Source organism: Myotis nattereri (genome assembly GCF_964212035.1).
Source record: "Myotis nattereri genome assembly, chromosome: 12".
NCBI classification, from domain to species: domain Eukaryota; kingdom Metazoa; phylum Chordata; class Mammalia; order Chiroptera; family Vespertilionidae; genus Myotis; species Myotis nattereri.
The window spans coordinates 49,365,675-49,382,997 of NC_138087.1; the positions used below are offsets into that span (position 1 = coordinate 49,365,675).

At 41.4% G+C, this 17,323-nt stretch overlaps 1 protein-coding gene across 4 annotated transcripts in view; it reads right to left on the minus strand.

Moving 5' to 3' along the window:
* Positions 1-6,842: 6,842 nt before the first annotated feature.
* The window catches only part of FRMD3 (FERM domain containing 3), a gene marked incomplete at its 5' end in the record, with an annotated part of 230,963 nt that continues 220,482 nt past the window's right edge, over positions 6,843-17,323 (minus strand). For 2 of the 4 annotated variants that reach the window (XM_081102905.1, XM_081102907.1), the window contains 2 exons: positions 6,843-7,064; positions 11,677-12,138. In XM_081102905.1, coding sequence (XP_080959031.1) covers positions 7,051-7,064; positions 11,677-12,138 — 476 coding nt within the window. In that variant the 3' untranslated portion in view covers positions 6,843-7,050. Of the gene's footprint in view, positions 7,065-11,030; positions 12,139-17,323 lie in introns of those variants that run through there. The other 2 variants (XM_081102904.1, XM_081102906.1) reach the window with 1 other exon arrangement.

Below are 17,323 nucleotides of genomic sequence, written 5' to 3' on the forward strand. Positions count from 1 at the left end.
ACACTTTGATCTTATACAGGGAGGACTTAAGCTAGCTAGAGATTCTGGAGACCTCTCAAGGCCTTTGTGGATTTGTGTCCTCTCTCAGATTGCGTGTATAATCTCCTAATTGAAGAAGATTCCAAGATTCTACTGAAGAGCTCCTGTTGGCATCTCTCTCTAGTTTTGTAGCCTCTCTGGTGCTACAGGAAGCTATGGTATTGGATCTTGACTCAGTGTCTGTCTGTGGTACTATCCTCTATTGTGCTTTAAATGCCTTTGTTCTCAATTGCCCCAAATCTGCTGCCTTGTTCTTGTCAGCACTTAGATCAAGTACAACAGAAACCAGGCCCTTTGGCAGTTCTATGAAAACTCAAAACAGTGTGCTTATATTCCAGTCTTCATCCCTCCCCTAGGAGGAAGTCAGGAGTTTGAAGTTTTCTCTCAATCATGCCATGCTGTACTGGACGGAGGGACTCTGACAAATGGGTGCCACAAATTTTAATACTGAGCCTCAGTGAAGTTGGCTTCATTCTCATCTGGGATTGTAGGACCTTTTTAACTGGTTCCTGGATTTTTCAGAGGCAGTCAGTCCATGTATTGTTAAGTCACTGTCTCCATGGGATAATGAGGGTCTGAGGTTTCCTATTCCACCATGTTACTCAGTCACTTGTCCTTGTTTAGTTCCTTTTAGACTCAACTTGTATCTCCATATCAGACAGCTGCAGTGTTAAACCATTGCTACTAACTGTTTTTTTGAGAAGTGCACAGAGGGAGCTCTGAATAAGGTGAAATAAAGAGAAATCTGAGAATGGAGCCTTTTAGAAAGTTGCCATACTGATTGAGTAGTAACAGTTCTCCGGGGTTGGAGCTGTTAAAGAACTCCAAGTGTATTGTTCTATCTTGTGACTACAGGGCTTCTGTTTTTTCACAGCTATCATAGTTGTGAAGTTATTGGTTTTCTTTCTTTTTTAATTGTTGACAGTATTACAGATGTCCCTCCATTTCCCTTCCCTTATGTCCCCCTCCACCCAGCCCCTGCCCCACTCCAGGTTTTCCTCAAACTATTGGCTGTGTCCATGGGCTATGCATATATGTTCTTGGGTTAATCTCTTTCCGCCCCCCTCCACCACCCTCGTTGAGGTTGGTTTTTAAGGGTATTACAGGGATGATAAGAGGAAGGTGGAAATAGGGCTAATTAAAATGTCACAAGCTCACCGATCTTACCAAGATTCAGCAGGTTTTCCTTGAGTATATTTTCTTAGTTACTTGCAAGTCTTTGGTTAATTTTCAGAGTTCTGGAAAAGTAGATTTTTATAATTTTTTCAGTGTTCTCATTGCTTTTATGGAGAAGTGCTTCTCCATGAAATATAATTTTAACAATGTATCACCTAATGATTTAACTAGCTGTTCCTTCAATTTTATTGAAGCAAAGAATTGGTTAATGCCCTGACCTTCAAAAGATTTTCACACCATCATTAGGATAATTTACTTTCTTAATTACACAGAATTATACCAAAAAGGCTTTACCAAGTCCTGGATGCAGAATTTTAATTTTTCACTTATAGGTACCTTGTTTAACCCAATCTGATCACCAAAATTTGAGAAAATCAAAATAAAATAGCTCCCTCACTTTTCTATAAAGAAAGATTAAATCTTCTTTTTAGATAGACTCTTCATCATTATTTAGGTGGTTTTAAAATTGTCAAAGACAGAAGAATTAGCTATATGCATTTGGTTTTCACACTTAAATCTTCAGTTCTAAACATCAAAGTATTCACTTCCAGTACCCCCACCCACATTCTTTCAACCAGTTAGAGTTTGTGACATAATTTGCAGTGCCTACTACAAAATGAAAATGTGGAGCTCCTTGTTCAAAATATAGGGGGAAAATGCAGTTAAAGGTACTAAAATACAAAGGTTTTTCCTTTTAAAATAATTTATTACTTATAAAACATAAAAGATAATAGTTTTACAGGAGTAACAACATTCATGTTACATATTGCAAAAACCCAATATTTTGGTTCCATAATTTTATATAATACAATAAGTAATTATACTTGATTTTACATTAGTATATAAATATCTTGATTTTTTAAGTATATTTTTATTGATTTCAGAGAGGAAGGGAGAGGAAGAGAGAGATAGAAACATCAATGATGAGAGAATCATCAATTGGCTGCCTCCTGCATGCCCCACACTGGGGATCGAGCCCACAACCCAGGCATGTGCCCCGACTGGACATCGAATTGAGACCTCCTGGTTCATAGGTCAATGCTCAACTATTGATTGATAGATCATAAGATTTTTTAGGGTTCATTTTTCTGCGAATTCATTTATTGGGCCATCAAAACTTTTTATTTTAGCTGTTTAACTTTCAATTGATACAAATAAAGTAACATCAGTTGCTTTTTTTTTACTTTTGAGAGAACATTTGTTTATTTATTCTCAATATATTTTTGTTTATTTCAGAGAGGAAGGGAGAGAGAGAAACATCAGTGATAAGAAAGAATCATTGATCAGCTGCCTCCGGTACACCCCCTACTGGGGATCAAGCCTGCAACCTGGGCATGTGCCCTTGACCAGAATAGAACCTGGGACCCTTTAGTCCCTAGCCTGGTGCTCTATCCACTGAGCCAAACCGGCTAGGACTCATCAGTTGCTTTTGACAAATGCAAGATCACCAATAATTTTTTGATAATTTTTAATTTTGAGAAGGATGTTTCTGCTGATGCCACTCTTACTGGTGCTGCTAAGCGTTTTATAGGCTCCAAAAACATTAGGATAAATTTCTGGTAAATTATTTTGAATTATAAATGTTCGTACATCTAGAGCGCCTAATTCTTGCAGAGCAGTTTTTCTAAAAAGATTTAACTCTTTTTGCAAATCAGCTTTTTATAAGTCTGAATGTAGGTTTAAATGTTAATAAATACATATAATGGCATTTTAATGTTTCCTCTGACATGTCCTGTAACTTGCAGAGATTTTAAAAGTGGTTTCATTATTTGTATATAATTTAGAATGCCTATTTTTAAATTCTAATACAGTCAACCCTCCATATCCATGGGTTTTGCATCTGTGGACTTAATCAACCATGGATCAAAAACATTCTAAAAATGTTACGTTGTTGGTGTGTACTGTATAGTTGGGTCTATGATGGATGTGTCTTTACTGAACATGCACATATTTTTCCCTTATCATTATTCTATAAACAATCAGTATAACAACTGTTTAGTAGCATCTACATTGTATTGGGTATTATAAGTAATCTAGAGATTAAAATAGACAGAAGGATGTACATAGGTTACATGCAAACACTATGCCATTTTATCTAAGGAACTTGGAACATCCACAAGTTTTGGTATCCTGTGGGGAGGCCTGGAACCAATCCCCCATGGATACCAAGGGACAACTGTACTCTATCTTCAATCACAAGGAAAAGTAATTTTACATTCGTCTATTTGTTAATAATTGGTCCATGCAAGTTTTATATTAAAATAGTGGGGTTTATTTCTTTGAAATGCAAGGATCTTTAAATTTAATTTCTATTTCTAAGTTTGTGGATATGTTTTTCAATGTTGCAGTGCTTTTTAAAATCAGAGATTCTAAACTCTTTGAAGAATTCTAATAACTCTTGATAGTGTATTGTAATGTCCATGTGTAGACTTACTGAAAGTGTTTACTGCCTAAGTGGTGGCAGATCTGGTACCAGTGCTCAGGCCAGAGAGTTAACATCTGTGCAGATGCTTCAGGGATGTGCTCCAGGGACTGATGGGCAAGCTTGCCTCCCACGACAGGTTTTAGTGCTGCCGCTATGTGGAATACCTCCTATCTCCCAGGGCCGGCTTCTGCTGCAGCTGCCTTCACTAATCCAGGTTCAGGTTCTGGTGCAGAGTCCCCTCGGGGACTCCTAGGGTCTCAGACTACTCCATGCATGTGTTTGTGCCTGACATCCAGGCCAACAGCTCAGCATTCATGGTGCCATCTCCAGTGGGGAGCGTGCGGGAGGCAGCAAGTCAATGATTCTCTCTGATCATTGATGTTTCTATCTCTCCCCCTCCCTTCCTCTTTCAGAAATCATTAAAAATGTATTTTTTAAAAAACATAAGTTCAAAGATAGAATTATTATGAATTTCAGGATGGTGAGAGCAGAGCATTACACCAAATGCTAGAGAACAGACTCTATAAAATTCACAGGTCACACACCCATGAAATCACTTCTGAATCCGGTAAAACTCAACCAGGGGTGATTTTGTCCATCAGGTGGACTACTTTTGGTTCTAACTATGTGAGGTTTCAGTTGAGCCCCAGAAAGCAAAAGTGACAAGATATATTAGCACCAAACGTAGGTCCTTACCAAGGCCTGGCATTCTCAGGCACAGAAGGCATATCCTCCCCTCTGCACAGTGGTTCTCTAGTAGAATCTCCCGGGAAACTCCAGTGCTGAGCTGTTCCGATACCTTCTTTCAGCTATAGTCTCCTTCCTGAGGGAAAGGAGTGGTGACAACAAAAGACTTGGAAATTGCTCAGTTAAGGCTTTGTTGCTCAAGTAACAGTCCAAGACAGGTCTGGTTTAGGGTGAGGTAGGGGAGGCTCTGCGCCACACAGTCATTCAGGGATCTAAGTTGCTGGTAACTACAACATCCTAAAATGGTGGCTCCAAAGTCACTACAGGTGTTGACATCTAGTGGCAAATGGAGGTGCACGCTTAGTGCAGGGCTTGGAGGTGACACAGATCACTCCCTGTTCAATTCCAACGGTCACAAATCAGAAATATTGTCATACCTAAGTACATGAGGCTGGGAAACTTAGTCTAATTCTGGGCACAGGATGATGAGGAAATGGTGTTAAGATCCCCTTCTAGCTTCTACCACAGGAAATTTGCAAAAATGGGAGATTTGGAATAAAATGTATATAATGCATCCCCAGCCTTTTTAAGATAGGTCTGTTGGGGCAGACTGCCCAGAGAGGCAGCTTTCCAGTGGTGATTCCTCGTACTCATTGATAGTGTTGGGTTCACATTACAGCTTATGTTCTGGGAAGAGCAGGGGTGGAGCATCCAGCAAACTAGTGCCAAGCTGACTGGCACTTCTCATGATAAATGACCAACTTGGCTTTTGTACAACTCAGTTTTGCGTGCCCTTAGTGTGAATCGTTTGCTCACAGTTAAGCAAGTCATCATTGTTCTGTGTGTAGTTCAGAAAAGTCAAATTCAGAACTACGGACGTGAAAGCAACATTGAGATCATAATAACTCTACCTGCCTCATATCAAATAAGAAATCAACATTATAAATGAACAAATTGAGTATTTAGCATTAAATATTTGATGCCAGAAGACTTGTTTAAAACACATGATATAATTAATTTTGGTGAACTTTAATCTGGTTCTTCATGGCAAGTAGGAGAACTATGACTATAGAGCAATAATCCTTCCCTATTTCACCTTGTCAATATTTTAGAGGACCAAGCTGGAGGAATTGTTAAAAGAGGGCATCTAGCTAATTGGGCAAAACCTTATGGCAGAGTATCTGAATCAGTCCTATTTGACCCCTGTTTCTATGACATAATCATTAAAAATATCCCCTTTCACTCTCAAAAGAGTCCTGGTTTGTACAAAAAATTATACAGTAATCCTGTGACCAGGGAGCAGTACATTTATGAGCTCACAATTATTTGCAGCTGCAAAACCAGCAGCTCAGGGTTGTCAGGACACTCAGGCTGATTCAAGGTGGAAGGAAGCTGATTCCACAGGAAATTACAGGAGAGTGATGCTTTAACCAGAACACTGAGTTTTTCACTTAATGAAGAACTTAACTGCCAAACAGAGTGGAAACTAATGTTGGTTTGTCTGTCCTATATAATAAAAGCCCAGTGACCAAAAAGGCGAAACAACCAGAATGACCAGAGACCAGAACGACCACAGCTCCTCGCCCCAGCTGGCCTCACCCCCCAGTAAGCAGTTAGGAGCGATCAGGCAGGCAGGCAAGTGGTTAGGGGCAATCAGGCAGGCAGGCGAGTGATTAGGGGTGATCAAGCAGGCAGTTGAGTAGTTAGGGGCGATCAGACAGGCAGGTGAATGGTTAGGGGCGATCAGGAAGTCAGGTGAATGGTTAGGGGCGATCAGGCAGGCAGGCAGAGTGGTTAGGTCCTCAGGATCGGGCCTAAACTGGCAGTCGGACATCCCCCGAAAGGTTCCAGATTGTGGGAGGGTGCAGGCTGGGCTGAGGGGCACCCCACCCCTCCGCCCCCCATGCATGCATTTCATGCACCAGGCCTCTAGTATGTTAATAATCATTGTCTTCCTTGAAGGGTACTTACCTTGGAAAACTCAAAATCCTTGTAATTGCCAAAAATCATAATTCTTGTAGATGAGGAGACTCAGTTGATCCGTGTTAATTGGAGGAGCTGAGTAATTTGCAAGACTTGTTTCAATACTTGATACTCACACAAAGCTTATCCTTTGTTCTGAGAGTTTTCCTTTACAATCAGAAAAGTGGCCTTGGTTCTCTTTCCAAAGTGATATTGGGGTAAGCATCAGCCATAGGTAAAGAGTAGAGATGTGTGCTTCCAATCAGCGCCCTGGTCTTTACTAAGATTTTAAGTCCCAGGTTCCCTCACCCATTTGCAAGGCATGGGCAGCTATCCTAGCACAGGAAGGCAGCTTTTTCTGGCCAGAAACGGTGACACGCTGAGGTCAGTGGCAGACACCCCCTGATGCCTGAGGGTCAGCCAGGAGCAACCTCTCCACTCCTTCCTTGCAACATTGGAGGCTGCAGAGATCCTGAACGTTCCTGAGTGTGTTTAGTGTAAATCTTGCTCCTCCCAACCCCAGTTCCCAATAAATAATACACTTTGGCCAAAAGAGGATTAAAATCAGTTTTATTGATGGATTGGAGAACACAGCTGGGATTTGAGGCCCAAGTGAGGCTTCTTTTGTCCTCTCTGAAGTGACGACAGCTGAGCCCACTGGGCAGGGCTCGCCAGACTTACCCACCCCATCACAAACGAGGCTGGATTGTGGAGAGCAGAGTCCTGACTGGCCCACCACGGGCAGGTCCTGCTGGGTCTGTTTACTGCATGGAGACTGGATGCCCAAAAGCAGGTCCAAGAGAAAGAGAGAGAGAGAGAGAGAAGCAGGAGGACAAGTAAGCAGGGACTTTTAGCACAGTATCTCCACCCAGAAGAGAAAGATGGCCCAAAGAGTCTCAAATTCATCAATCATAACCATCCCGAGATTACCCCACAGATGGAAGCTCCTCCCCAGTACTTTCCTTCCAAGCTGGAGTGTGTGTTTAAGAGATCTTTCCTCTATTTGAGCAAGAAATGATAGAATAAGGAAAGGGTTTCTACCAAGAGGCAAGGTTAGGTTGGGAGCCTGGAACACTCAACAACTAAGTGGCCAAAGACCATTTTGTGCCAGTCTTCCAGTCTGCAGATACTAAACCCGCAAAAAGGTACTGACTAGAGCTGGGACAGTAGGTCCATGTCAGCTCATGCCTGCACACTAACCATGGATTCCTTTTCTTGCCTGTACTCTAGATCCTGAACCTCTGGGGACTGCTGAGTAAGAACTTGAACTTGACAGACTTCACACCCCCCCCACACACACACCTCCAATGGGTGAAATGGATGAAAGGGGTCAGAAGGTACAAATTTCTAATTGTAAGATAAATAAGTTCAGAGAGTATAATATACAGTATGGTGAGTACAGTTGATAATACTGTATTGCATATTTGAAAGTTACTAAGAGAGTTAGATCTTAAAAGTTCTCATCACAAGAAAAAAATTGTAACTGTTAGGTAATGGATTTTGCTAAACTCAATCATTGTTGTATACCTAAAACTAATACAGTGTTATATGTTAATTATATCTCGATAAAACTGGGCGGGGGGGGGAAGAACTTGATAGACTTAAGGGGCCACACAGCTGGGGTCAGTTGCACAGGACACATGGTGTTCCTGTCGCACAGAGAGTCCCTTTTGCTTCATGCAGAATAAAACCCTCTGATTTCACTGTCAGGTGTGCAGTTTTAGCTTTGTGACAAACCAAAGCAGAGGGCCATGCTGCATGGAGGAGAAGATAGGGATAGAATAGAAAAGGCAAATTCTCCCAGGGCCGTGAACAGGCAGGAGAAGGTGAATGGCAAGTGTTGCAGAGCCAAAGCTGCATAACTATTCCTAGCACAGGAAGACACCCTTTTCTGGCCAGAAATGGTGACATACTAATTTCTATCACTCTAAAATCCTTCCTCCTCCCTCCTACCTGTCATGCAGAACACTCCTATTTTTTTCTGTTTCTCTAGTTACCTTGGTGCCATAGCTATCTCTCAGATGGGTGTATTTCCAGTATACCCAATATTCCTGCTTTTAGCCAGGGTGGCTTCTGCAAAATATTACTCCCATCCATTGTCTGTCATGTTTTTCACACTGTCACCATTCAAGGGTGACCTCATTTCATGGTCCTAGATGGCACCTTTCTGTAGTTTCCAACAGGCTATTTATACAGTTTTGCTGTGAATAAAACTAAATGATTGCTGAAACATTTTTTCCCCAGAGTACGTTTATTAGGGATTTCTGCCACCATATTAACATATAAAACAATCTGAATGTTGACATAGAAATGCAAATTTCACTATACAAAGATAAGGCTCCAATTATAGGTAACATGGCCCCCATATCCCTAGTATTTCAATGAAATCAATTCATATTGAATTCTTCCCAGAGTTGATTTTATAAATATTAGACAAGCCACAAAATATATTCCAAATACATAACATTTTACATGTTCCAAGCACAGACAGAAACACGATACTTTACCTACACTTTTTCATGATCCAACTTGCAATAGCACTAAAGACAAGATTGTGTGTGTATATGTATTTGCCATATATGTGTGTGTATATTTATAATTATGTACACACAGTGATTTTCATGAGAAATTGAAACCTTTGAGACTGTTTTATCCACCATGATAACTGATAGGGGAAAAGGAATAATAACATCACAAATTCCTCAATTGGGAAAAAGTAAACACAACTGTGTATGAGGGGCCTATCAGTGGGGTGACATATATTCATACATAAACACACATGCCAATAATATGGACTATACATATACTCACACACTTGCTTTGACCACTGTATCTCACTATATTATTATATACTTTTCATCTTGGAAGCAGTCTTTTTCTCATTTCATTCAGGCAGCTGGTGACAAGTCTTCTACCAAACTTAAGTGGTATTCCTAAAATGGCTCTTATTCTATCCCACTTTTACTTTTGGTGACTATTGTTTAAATTCAGCCGACCCTATCCTGTCAACTCCTTCACTTAAAATATTTCTATTCAATAATCAAGTTTTCACCTAAGAGAAAAAAGAGATGTTAGCTGGAAATGTAAAAATAATAAATGTATTACTAATTAATATAGATCTGCATGGTTGGACTACATGTGATATTTATCCTGTCAGTAGTTTTCAAATGTTTTATGATGGGCAATATATTTCTTCCATAATTTAAAAATATTATCTTAAAGGACGAAAGCTAGATGATTTGGCATAGTCAGAAATTGAAGCATAATCAGAAAGGGGACATTGGTGGGCCCTTTTATCAGAAAGTATGACTTCAATGTCGTATGAAAAGGGAGGGGGGGAAATAACTTCAATTTCAAAGCCGGTCATTTGCAAACTTCCAAAATGAACTATAGAAAATATATGTGTATATATTATTATCCAATTTCAGGTATGAAACATTAAAACGCAAAAAGAAAGCACATGAGAAAGAACACCCTACAAACTTAATATAAAATGGATATTATAGTTTGCTTAACTGAAGGCTTCATAAGCTAACTTTTAAAACTTACTTTCAAAATTGAATATCTAATAAAGCACTCAGAGCTCCATGAGTAAGTAGGACTGGAATGACCAGTGTGGAGATTACGCTCATATAAAACTGAAGTGTCCATTGGAGTTAGGGAGAGATTACAGGAAGCCCAATCTCTTTGTAAATGAAGGCAATGGAACATTTTCAATTCATGGAGAAATCCAAACCTCCTTGCTCTTACCTTTCTCACTTACGGTATACCGCAGGATTGGTCATTATGCTGCCTGGGAAGGCATCAGAGCCTTTCTGTCATGGATTTAATGGTATGAAGGAAGGTACTAGGACATTTGTCCCTTCTACTGAATCTCACTACTTCACCCAAGCTGAAATATGTCATTTAATGAATCCCGCCTACTTCCTTAATGAGAGCCCCAATTATGAATGAGTTCTTAAAGAAACCAGGAAAAGAATATAATTACTATCACAAAAGATAATTGGCATTTATCAAAAAGCCAGAATCCATTCTCTCCCCACCCCCTCTCTCACATACACATACTTCTTTTAAAGTTTCTTCCACAGAAACACAATGAATGGCATGAGGAACCAAAAATGTACCTTAACATTTCTCCACTTTTATTTAGATCCACTTAAATATATTCATGTCAACTTGGACAGCGAGTGTGCTGTTCTTTACAGTATCCAATACCTTGCATCACCATCACTTCCATAAAATAGATCACCTTCCTACCACCACTTGCCTACCAGCCTCACCAAAACAGTTTTTGCTACTTGCCATTTGTCCAACATCTGCTTCCACTCATGGATAAATGTACAATAACATGCAATTAATTGCCATATATCTTTACTTTTTCCTTTAAAGTTTTGCTTCCTTAGCCAAAATGTATGGACAGAATGCAAATGAAAGTAGCAAGCCCTCTCACCCAAATACTTTTGAAAACGGACCCTGTGGTCCATTTGATGCTCAGTTTCTACATCCTCCAGCTCCATCATTTGTTTTAGGAGCTACTTACTACAGCCTTCCTACCTATTTTCTACCTCATATGCAGCTAACAACAAGTTATGGGATTTTTTTTACCCAAAATTATTTTTAAAAACAAACCTGGGCCGAAACATTAAAAAATTCCCAACATACCCTTTGTGCATTAGTCTTACAGTCTGTACAATAACTCCAGGAGGCTTCTTTTTTTTTTCTTTTTTTCTTTTGTTTTTTTGCTAAAAATTTACCAAAATATTCTGAACACATAAAAATATTTTTAAAAAAAACAAAAACCCAGCATTAATTTAACAGTATAGGCATTGGTTAGAGGACATTATTTTCACTAAGGATTATATTCAAAAACTTTCTCTTGAATTTTCACTAAAATTCTGATTCTGAACCTTATATCTTATAATGATGATAACTATTAAAAAGGGGGGAAATCTAATTCAGCTCAATGTATTATGTATTATAATAGATAAAGAGTCTGCCTGTGATATAATAAAAATAAACATTTTGGGTTATTTAGAGGCCAACTCCCTGACCTATAACTGAAATTACTGTGTTTGATTTAAACTTATTAAGTGCAGTGAATTATGGAAAGCTAACTTAAAGGTCTGAATAATTAATTTTGAGTAAGGAACACGTGTTGACGGCTCCTTGACCATTCAGAACCAGGCATTTGCTTGAGAAATACACATCACTAATATTGAATATAGCCCTTAGTAATATGAGATATGTATTTTATGAGCAACCCAGCATATAGAGAATGAGGTTTACTTTGCCAGCCACCCACTCCTTGAGAGGACAGTAATATTCATAGTGAAACTGCTCAAACTCTGGCGTCTGGCGGATTTCACATAAGAAGGAGAGATCAATACCTGACTCCAAAAGGAGGAGGAGCAGGGGGAATACAAAGAGCAGCAGCCCCAGGCCCACCACAAGGAGCCTGGAAAAACTCTTGACCAGTGGGTTCACCCGAATATGGCCGGTCAGAATGTCATAGCTCCATGACAAAGCTCGGTGAGCCTCCTTTAGCTCCTCTTCTTCAGCCATCAAAAAGGCATTTTCATCTGCTTCCAGTTCCTCAAATGAATCTAGGTCTTCTCTTTCCAACTCATGCCTAGATGGACAGTCAAAGAGCATGTCAATCTCATCATCATCAACTGGGGTGGGGAGCAGGCTTGCACTGGGGTTATATGACAGTTCAGAGATAGTCAAAGGCTCTTCTTTTATTTTATCTTCCTCTTCGCTTGGGGGGTCTTCATACTCCCGGGCTTCTTTCACCGGTGAGCTGGAGATCAAGGGGGCAGAAATGTCATCTTCTTTTGGCAAAGGAATACCTGTAAAGAGACATTTTTTTTAATTCAGGTTTGCTTTTTCCCCAAAGATGGAAACACACCAAAAAATAAAAAATAAAAAAAAAGACGCACCTCTTATGGTTGGCGTGTTTACATTTATGTGTGCAATTATGACCTTCAACTTTGATCATTTGCAAGAATAAAATGACAATAAATCACTATTCTAATTTTGAATGGTATCTTTTAGAAGTCAACACTGTCAAAATATTATAGTATAATTATATTACTATCCAATTATAAGCAGTTATTATGTTATATACTAGAGGCCCGGTGCACGAAATTCATGCACTCGGGGGGTGGGGGGGAATCCCTCAGCCTGGCCTGGGCCCTCTCACAGTCCGGGACCCCTCGTGGAATGTCTGCCTGCGGCTTAGACCTGATCCCCAGCAGTCAGACATCCCTTTCACAGTCTGGGGCTCTTACAGTCTGGGACCCCTCGCTCCTTACTGCGGGAGAGGCTCTTGCCACCGCCGCTGCACTCACCAGCTGTGAGCCCGGCTTCTGGCTAAGCAGCGCTCCCCCTATGGGAGCGCACTAACCACCAGGGGGCAGCTCCTGTGTTGAGCGTCTTCCCCCTGGTGGTCAAGTGCACATCATAGCGACTGGTCATTCTGGTAGTGCCACCGTAATGGTTGCTTAGGCTTTTATTATGTAGATAGTTTTCTAGTCTGTGTAATTGCAAATATGTGTACAAACTTTCACCTTGCTACTTTTAACATTTTAGCTCAGACATTTTCTACATTGAAATAAACTCCCATTTTGTATTTATAATAGTTGTCAAATTATGTTTAGTTAATACAGTATTAGTTGCCTATTGGCAAACATTTAGACTGCTTCACAATTGTTAAAAAAAAAATGCTATAAGAGACATCTTTACATATAAATTTCCTTCTGTTTTTCAGTTCATTTGCATAGATGACCAAAAGGAAAACTTCTTTGTCAAAAGGTATGAATATTATTTCCTAAAGTTTATTGTAGGAGAGGTGTCTCAACTCCTCATTTTACAGATGGGAATTCTAGTCACCTACTGTCAGCCTAAGGCCAGCTCTCCTAATTTTGAGCCTTGGGTACGTAGTGGGAAATCAAAGCAGGATCAAAGACATGTTCTCCAGGATGGTTCTACAACACTATACCAAATTGGTGACCATGTGCATTAGGTAATTGTAAACCAGCTTTTAATGAATATATTTCAGGATTTCTCTCTTCAGTATATGCAGGAAGTGATGTCACCCAGATAGCAACATAGGTCAGTCTTGACTTTACTTCCAACTAGCAAAAATTCACAGACAAGACACCAATGATTGAATCCTAGAACACGGGATGCTAGGCTGAATGAAGTACACCCTGCACCACAAAGACCAAGAATGACTGCCCCCAAACCAGCACAGCATCGCACAGAGAGGTCTGCCCTGAGCCGTTAGTGACATCCAAACCCCTGAGTATTATGGGTCACTTCCTGGGAGCTCTTACTCAGGTTTCACTCCAGGGACTACAGGGGAATCTGCAGGACTCAACCACTGGGAATCTGATTGTGATAGAGAAGGGGGAGGGGCCTCCAACAACCAACATGCAGATCTTAGTAGACTGCCCTGATACCTGCAAAGCCCAAGTAGTAGCCCCAATGAGCAGCTTTGTGCATCTGCAGAACCAAGTTGGTGGCACAGTGTGACCAGGGAACTCAGCGGGGTGCAGGCCTGCCTCAGTTGAGTTCTCCAAAAGTTTTGCCAGTCTTGGAACCTGGTCTGCCCGTGCCCAGGCTAAAGAATTGAGTGTCATAGCCCCAAACACTTGAAACCTAGCTTCTGGCCCCTCCTGACTAAAAAGTCTGTTCAAGAAAATTTAAGTTGCCTGAAGTGAACCCTCCCAAGGCTCATCCAGACAGGAAGGGCTATATTACCTGAAAACTATATTAGTCAGCAACGCTCAAGCTGAGAGGCAGGTAAGCAAAGCGATGGTCCCCAGAGCAAAACAAGTAGTCCTGTTCAGCCAGGGAGGTTGGAGCACAGGTGAGTTTGTGTGAAGACCACAAATGAAGAACCTTAGTGGCCTTGAAGCTGCTTCTCCCATTGTACCTAGGCAGAGAAGCTCTTTCATAGTCTCACTCATTGCTGAATACAGCCTTCAGACTGCCCTACCATCTAATAGTGCTGCTTACAGTGGCCCTTGAATAGCTTGTGGCTTTTCCTATCTGCAGATAAAAACTGTGGCTTCACCTAACCAGGATATCTAGTGTACACTCTTACCTGATTCTGGTTAACAGTGAGCTTCCCTACCCTAGTGAAGTAGCAGGATGGGACCCAGGGCCTGCACAGCTAATTCATAGCCCCACCTACTGCTGAGTTTAGACAGTCCTGACTGTGTAGTAGTAATCCTGACCACAGAGTACAGGCAACTACTAGTGCAGAGCCCACCCTACAGCCTCATTTGGACAGAGAACAAAGGCCAGTAGTCCTATGCAGCTGTTCGCAGCCAGTGGCACACATCCCCAGTCTCTGACCTCAGAGCTTGAACCGTTGCCTCACCCCAAAATAGGCTCTAGTAGCAGAAACATCCAACAACCCAAACTGAGCTGACTGCAGATTTGTTTTGTCACAGAGTTCTTCAACAACGTCTGGAAGAAAATACCACTCATACAAGTACACAGATATCAACATAAGAAATCAAGAATCATGAAAAGTCAGGTAAATATGATACCACTATGCAAAATTAATAAAGTACTAGTAACCTAAAGAAATAGGGATCTATGACATGCCAGACAAATTATTCAGAATAATCCTCTTAAAGAAGTTTAGTGAACTATAAAAACATATAGACAGGCAACTAAACAAAACTGGGAAAATAATGAGTGAACAAAATGAGAGGTTCAACAGAAACCATTGAGAAAATTACCTAAACAGAAATCTTAGAGCTGAAAAATACAATAACTAAATGGGAAAATTCAGTAGAGAGCTTCAGAAGCAGACTAGACCACGCCAGAGAATCAGCAACTTGGAAGATAGGACATTTGAAATTTATCCAGTCAGAGAAAAAAAAAGAAAACTGAATGAAAAAGAGTGAAACAATATTCTGGGAATTCCAGAGAGGAAGAGAAAGCATATCTTACCTAATAATAGACAAACATACAAATTGACCGTACCTTTGCTATGCCCACCAGCCAATCGGATGAGTATGCAAATTAACCAAAGATGGCGGTTAATTTGCATAAGTAGGCGCCCAGTGGCAATCAGAGCCTACAATCAGAGCTGAGGGGTTCCCTTCCCAGGCCTAATGCCTTGAGGAGTTAGGCCTGGGCAGGGGCGGAGCCGGCGATGGCAGGGAGCAGGGGCGGAGTCAGTGATCGCAGGGAGCTTGGGTCCCTTGCCCAGGCCTAATGCCTCGGCCACAGGCATTAGGCCTGGGCAGGGGCAGGGCCAGCGATCATGGGAGCAGGGGTGGATCCAGCGATGGTGGGGAGCTTGGGGTCGCATGCTCAGGCCTAACGCCTCAGTCAGAGGCCTTAGGCCTGGGCAGGGGTGGAGCCGGCGATGGCGGCGAACAGGGAGGGAGCCGGTGATGGTGGGGAGCAGGGCGGATCTGATGATTGCGGGAGCTGGGGGTCGCCTGCCCAGGCCTAATGCCTCTGCCAGGGTGCTGAGACAAGAGGGGAATAGGGAGTAAATGCTTAATGGGTTTGAGGCTTCCTTTGGGGCAATAAAAATATTCTGAAACTAAATAATAGTGTTAATTGTGAAACAGTGTGAATGTACTAAATGCCACTAAATTGTTCACTTCAAAATGGTTAGTTTTGCCCTGACCGGTTTGTCTCAGTGGATAGAGCTTCGGCCTGCAGACTCAAGGGTCCCAGGTTCGATTCCGGTCAAGGACATGTACCTTGGTTGTGGGCACATCCCCAGTGGGGGGTGTGCAGGAGGCAGCTGATCGATGTTTCTAACTCTCTGTCCCTCTCCATTCCTCTCTGTAAAAAATCAATAAAATATGTATTAAAAAAAATAAATAATAAATAAGTAAATAGTGTGTGTGCCGCCAGACCCTGTGCGTGCACATGCTCCACAGGAGCAAAGATATTTGCCTTGCTGTCTTGAACACGTGTATCCTTTGTGTTCTACCAGGACCCCTGATTTTGGGGGCTCACCTTACTGCTAACATAATTCATAACTGATCGGAGTTGGCAAACCACTGCTCATGAGCCAAATCTAGCACTCTTCCTGTTTTTGTAAATAAAGTTTTATTTGAAACACACACAAAAATAAATAAATAAATAAATGCAAGCCATAAATTTCCTACTATCCTATAATACCTCATGAAACCTGAAGGGAGAAAGTATCGGAATTATAGAGAAAGACGACAAGAGTTAGGACTATTTGGAATGCTACATCTTTACGTTCTGGTATTCCATATCCCCAGGAGAGCCACAGTACTCTTTTCCTTCAGAAAGCAGTGAACATAACATATTGTATCTGACCAGTATTACTGCTCTTCAAAGACCACTCCCACTGGCTATTTTCTTTGCCCCTGTGGTCACACAGATCTCCCATGCTCTGTATTCTAACAGCCTTTTCTCACATGCGTGGCCTTTCCTCCTTAAGTCTCCTTTTCCTAATAGCCAGCCCTTCCTCCCCCTGTCTCTGCCTTCCAAAAGCCTCTCCCAATAACAAGAGGTTATGGAAAATCCCAAGTTTCCAGACTGCAGTATTTTATTGATGGCGACTCCATTCTTCCAGTAGTTCAGACCAGAAACCTTGACCTTCCTCAATTCACAACCACATCGGACCTGTCAGCACTTCTATGTCTCTACCTTCAAAACATATCCAGAATCGAACTACTTCTCACCACCACCTCTATTAGCACCCTGGTCCAAGCCACCATCCTTTCTCATTTCGATGACTGCAACAGCATCTGATCAGGTCTCCGCTTCAGCCCTTGCCCATGGAAGGGCCATTATCAACACAGCAGCCTGAGTGAGCCTTTGAAAACATAAGGTGGATCATGTCACTTAGCTGCTCAACATTCTCTAATGCTTTTCACCTTACTCAGAGCATAAGCACAGTCCTTGCAGGGATGTCTAGGGAGCTACTCAGTGTGCCCTCCTCCCATCCCTCCTAACCTCTCTGACCTTGTTCTCCTGTGACTCACTTGTTCACTACACACAGATGCCTACCGTTCCTCC